Source organism: Eimeria mitis, genomic scaffold (genome assembly GCF_000499745.2).
Source record: "Eimeria mitis Houghton genomic scaffold, Emh_scaff349, whole genome shotgun sequence".
NCBI lineage: Eukaryota > Apicomplexa > Conoidasida > Eucoccidiorida > Eimeriidae > Eimeria > Eimeria mitis.
The window spans coordinates 6,497-11,304 of NW_013571831.1; the positions used below are offsets into that span (position 1 = coordinate 6,497).

Consider the following 4,808-nt stretch of genomic DNA (forward strand, 5'->3'; position numbering starts at 1 on the left):
AGTGTTGTATGAACCTTAACTCATGATAGTATGTGACGTTAAACATGATACGGCATATGGGGGGATGAGAAGGCTGCAGGCTGCCTCCCTGTAGCGTTCACACATGGGGGCAATCCACTAGCTTGTGCAGACAAATAAAATAGAATATTTCATCAGCCTCTTAAGATACAGAACACGCGGTAAGAACCCGCTCACTTCTGACAAAGCCCGTGTATGGGGACTGCCTCCTACCCTTCTTGTTGCATACTAGGTGTTTCACGACTATCAATACACTACAGTGGCTTAATAGAGGCACTACCTATGGAAACTGAGAAGCATCTACTGACCATGCTGGAAGAAAAGCTAGGCCCTGCTAACCTTGTCGGGATTCAGACGGCTACAGCAACAACTCCTGTACTTCTTGCCTATCAGAAACTCCACAGACAGTGTGCCCTCAGCAGTTAGTTGGATTGCAGCACNCTCCTGTACTTCTTGCCTATCAGAAACTCCACAGACAGTGTGCCCTCAGCAGTTAGTTGGATTGCAGCACACACGCTCTAGGTATATAGATGCTTGAAAACGAATGCTCCTAATAGCACTCAACACGTGAAAAATCTCTCTCCTCGCCTTCACGGCTCGAGAGCGTAGTTCAGTGGCCTGGGGGGCCGTCAAATGCTTTTGTGTTAGCCATGCTGAATGGCCAGTATTAATAAATTGAAGGCAACCAGGAAGGAAATACAGGTTTTTTGTTGAATCCTCACTGTTGATGAACGATGAGGATGCCTGTACCTACCGTGGGATGCAGAATGAGTATTGCATTGCATGGGGGGGGGGAAAGCAGATGTTTAAATAGAGTCAAATGGAAACCACAGTAACCCGTGGCATCCATGGCCTCAACGCGGTTTACACAAATGAACTGCGTTGAGGCCTCTTAGCCAACCTGCACACTTCTGACGCTGAGACAAACTCCACACAACACGCAAAGTTATACACTGTGATTACGAATTCCCTTTTACACACAACTCCACTTGCTCTGTTTCCACCTCTTGTATGCCATCAGGGGAGCCGAGATAGCATAGAAAAGCAGCTTTCTGTCTGCGTTTTCTGNTTCCACCTCTTGTATGCCATCAGGGGAGCCGAGATAGCATAGAAAAGCAGCTTTCTGTCTGCGTTTTCTGTTCTTGGCCTGCAGGTGCGTGCTTACAAGGACGACACGAAGACGATGGAAACAATAGCATCTGTTTACACCACAATATATTTGAAAATAATAAAAAGTTTAATAGGCATAGCAATAGCAATCCCCCAACACAGAAACCACGCGGCGGGGTGAAGCTGTTGCAGCTTTCACCATGATCACGGAGCCAACGATACGAAACTTGTTATTCTGGATTTCGTACTAAGTCAGGAAATTCCTCCATTATTTCCCAGGATGTTATTCTATGTCTCCTGTTTGGCTCCAGCAATCTCATAATAAGCTCTTGCCACCTAGTTGGTATATTTGCAGCATCTAGAGAGGGTTTAAGAGTAGATGACCTTATCCCATTATCAATAAGCCATGCAGCTAGCGCCATATCGGGGTCCTCCACGCCTTTCACATTCATTTCTCCATATGGATATGTTTCGCCTGTAAACAGTTCATACAAAAGTATCCCCAAAGACCACAAGTCGCTGCTGGCGTGAGGGATCGTGAACCCGCCGTCGTAGGCCTCAGGGTCTGGCCGCAAAGCTAGCTGGGGCTCCCGGTACTGCGGCGTGAAAAGTGTGAGTTTTCTGCATGGGCTTCCGAATGAGAGGGCTGAGCCCAGATCAGAGATAACGAAAGAGCCGTCTGACCGCAGCAACATATTATCCCATTTTAGGTCGTTGTGGCTGAGGCCAGCTTGTTGAATTTTAAGAACAATTTGTAGCAAACGGCGAGCCATGTACTCCCGCGCTTTCTTTACAACACTCCCTGCTTCTACATATAGATCTATAACCGCCCCGTAAAGCCTCTCCATCAGCTGCACACGTCCCAATATAAAGTATCTACCGACACGCTGGGCTTCGGGTACTCCAGCAAGATCGGCACTGAACAAAGGAANCCCAATATAAAGTATCTACCGACACGCTGGGCTTCGGGTACTCCAGCAAGATCGGCACTGAACAAAGGAACGGCTATGCCCTTCTTTGAGGCCACCATATTTGCTGGAATGATGCCGCATAACTGCCTCGCTCCCTCTTCCTCGAAGCCAAGTTCTCGCTGTATCTCCGCAATGAAAGATTCATCTGCTTGAAACCACTGTGCAGTTTGTGCATCTTGACGGAGAATACGCATTGCATAAGTATCATGAGTATCCACATCCTCAGCTTCCACAACAATAGCTGAAGATCCTTTGCCTAGTACTTCAGTTATGCGTAAAAGGCGGGGCACATGTTTACCCTTGTCTAACATTTGTAATGGCTTCACGTTCTTCACCAGTAGTGTCAGGCCAACTAAGGACTCAGCTGAACCACCTGATATTATTCTAGCAATAGCTGAAAGCTCTGAAGATTCTTCTGCACCTGATAGATCCTCGCGTAAGCTATTCTTTGCAAGAAATGCTGCAATTTCCTCTTTTCCTCGTCTTGCTTCTGGAGTGAGCGTTTTCTCAAACTCATCAAGCATCGGCAATCCCCACGCGTCATAGAGGGGAATCTGGTCTTCAAGACTAGATTCAGTTNAAACTCATCAAGCATCGGCAATCCCCACGCGTCATAGAGGGGAATCTGGTCTTCAAGACTAGATTCAGTTCCGGTCGCTTTCGTCGTGTCCTCCTCGCCTCCTGCTGAGGGTGCTTGCCCGCCTTCACCCTGCTTTTGCTGCTGGGGTTCAACCGCAGAACTCGGCGGCAACACCGATGGCTGGGTACTATGAGAACCCCCCCGATAATCTCTGCTTTCCTTTGAAACAGGCAAACGCCCATACACAGCCTCTGGCACTCTAGGAAATATCGTGAAAAGGAGCGCAGTTGCCACCCCCAAAGTCAAAAAGTAGACGAAATATCGTTCCCAATGCCACCGTGTTGTTCGACTCCCCGTTCTTGTACTCACTGTACTTGAATCGATAACATCTTGCATTTGTACATCTGCTTTGTCGTGTTTATCGATTGAGGGGGGAGAAGAAACCATACTATCTTGCCCCTCCACGGGGCGGAGCTCCCCGATCATCTCTGGTCAGTTCAGAGGGTCTCGCGGCAAAACCGAGCAAAATCACCAACGACTGGAAATATATAAAATAATTTATAAGCAAAGCGTTTGCTATAAGCAAACGCAAGGGAGAATCAAACAAATATGTTCAGTATACTCCAAGATTTAGCGCAGCTCATGTGGTCATGCAAGCAGGCTCGCTGAAAAGGAAGGACCACTACAACGCTTCACCCGCAGTACATATATGAATTCGAATGAATACTGCGGTTCAGAATGCCTTGAAAACCACAAATAAATATAAATATACAAACACAAATCTTACAAGTTTGCATTTATCCGAAGACAACCCATGATGGATTTCGTTGGAGGGTGCTCTCGATTCTGCACTCCTCCGATTCCTGCGTGCAGCAGAGCAAATGTATTTGCGTCGTCTACGCATTAAGCTTCATTCTCATGATGTAAATTCAATACAAAAAGCTTTGTTTCTGTTTAAAGAAAGAATGTCGCCGGGGAAAGTGTGTGGCTTGCGTGCAACCCCCCACACTATATTCCGCTGGACACGAGGCTGCAGTCGGATGCCCCCCATCTACTGGGAGAGGTTTTTCCTGCTACGAGTACACCTACTACGTGATATGACTACATATCTATTCAACTAAATAACAAATTAACTACCCTGATGGAGAAATAATTCAGTCGAAATCCTCGGTTTCTGCAAGAAACCACGCGCAGCGCCGCACCAAGCGCTGCCGTGGTCGTCGGAACTGTAGACAACTCGCCTTTAGCTGAATGCTACAGGGAGCTCTCTGGGCGATTGAAATTACCCAAAGCGGACACAGTTTATGTATCACCTTCCCGGATCCAGGCTACCTGACCCAGGAACTTCAGCAAGTGTGAACACTAGACCCCCAACCCGGGATGCAACCACGGTAGGCGAGACTGCTCTTTCCCTACATATTGGGATTCCTGGTCCCCCTGCTACAAATTTCCGCACGCATGCAAAACCAGCGTGTCTGGTGATAGCACAGCGGGACTCGAGAAAGTGTGGATATAACGGCTAATCTACAGCCGCCAGTATGCACTCTTCAAAGCCGAGTTTGTTTGACGATACACAAACAGTTCCCATATAAAAAGTATACGATTGTGCCTAAGTATCCTTTGACTTGGGTTTTTCTTGCTTGTCATATGAGAACTCTTGATGGGGATCAAAATACAGAAAACGATGCATTAATAACGCCGTACATACCATGGTGATAATAAAAACCAAACAGTATTCGACGACAATATGCTCTTGGAAGCGCTGTGAAAACCCAAAAGAGCAAACTCTGGGAGCCAAGAGCCAGCCACCACTAAGTGCCTCTCCAGCCTGTCAACATCTATCTAGCCTATGAGTTTCCAGCTTATGAACTTCTCTTTGCCTGCATGGCTCCGAAACGGGGTACTCTCAGTTTCCCCCATTTCTTCCAAAAACAGATGTGAAGGTTTTACAAGACGGAAATTCACTCGCGGGCNCTCTCAGTTTCCCCCATTTCTTCCAAAAACAGATGTGAAGGTTTTACAAGACGGAAATTCACTCGCGGGCCAGACGTGAGGATTCATGCAGACTAAGACGGAGGAAAGATGAATGGCTCTTTTTTTTATTCTTGAATGATAGAATAACAGAGGCC

General features: G+C 47.0%; 1 protein-coding gene across 1 annotated transcript; it reads right to left on the bottom strand.

Annotated features, from left to right (window-relative positions):
* Positions 1–1,358: 1,358 nt before the first annotated feature.
* On the bottom strand, positions 1,359–3,165 carry EMH_0008940 (Rhoptry kinase family protein ROP25, putative; the record flags this gene model as incomplete). Its single annotated transcript, XM_013498522.1, is given in 3 exon segments — positions 1,359–1,979; positions 2,521–2,676; positions 2,680–3,165. Coding segments are annotated over 3 exon segments (1,263 nt in total).
* Between the last annotated feature and the right edge of the window lie 1,643 nt (positions 3,166–4,808).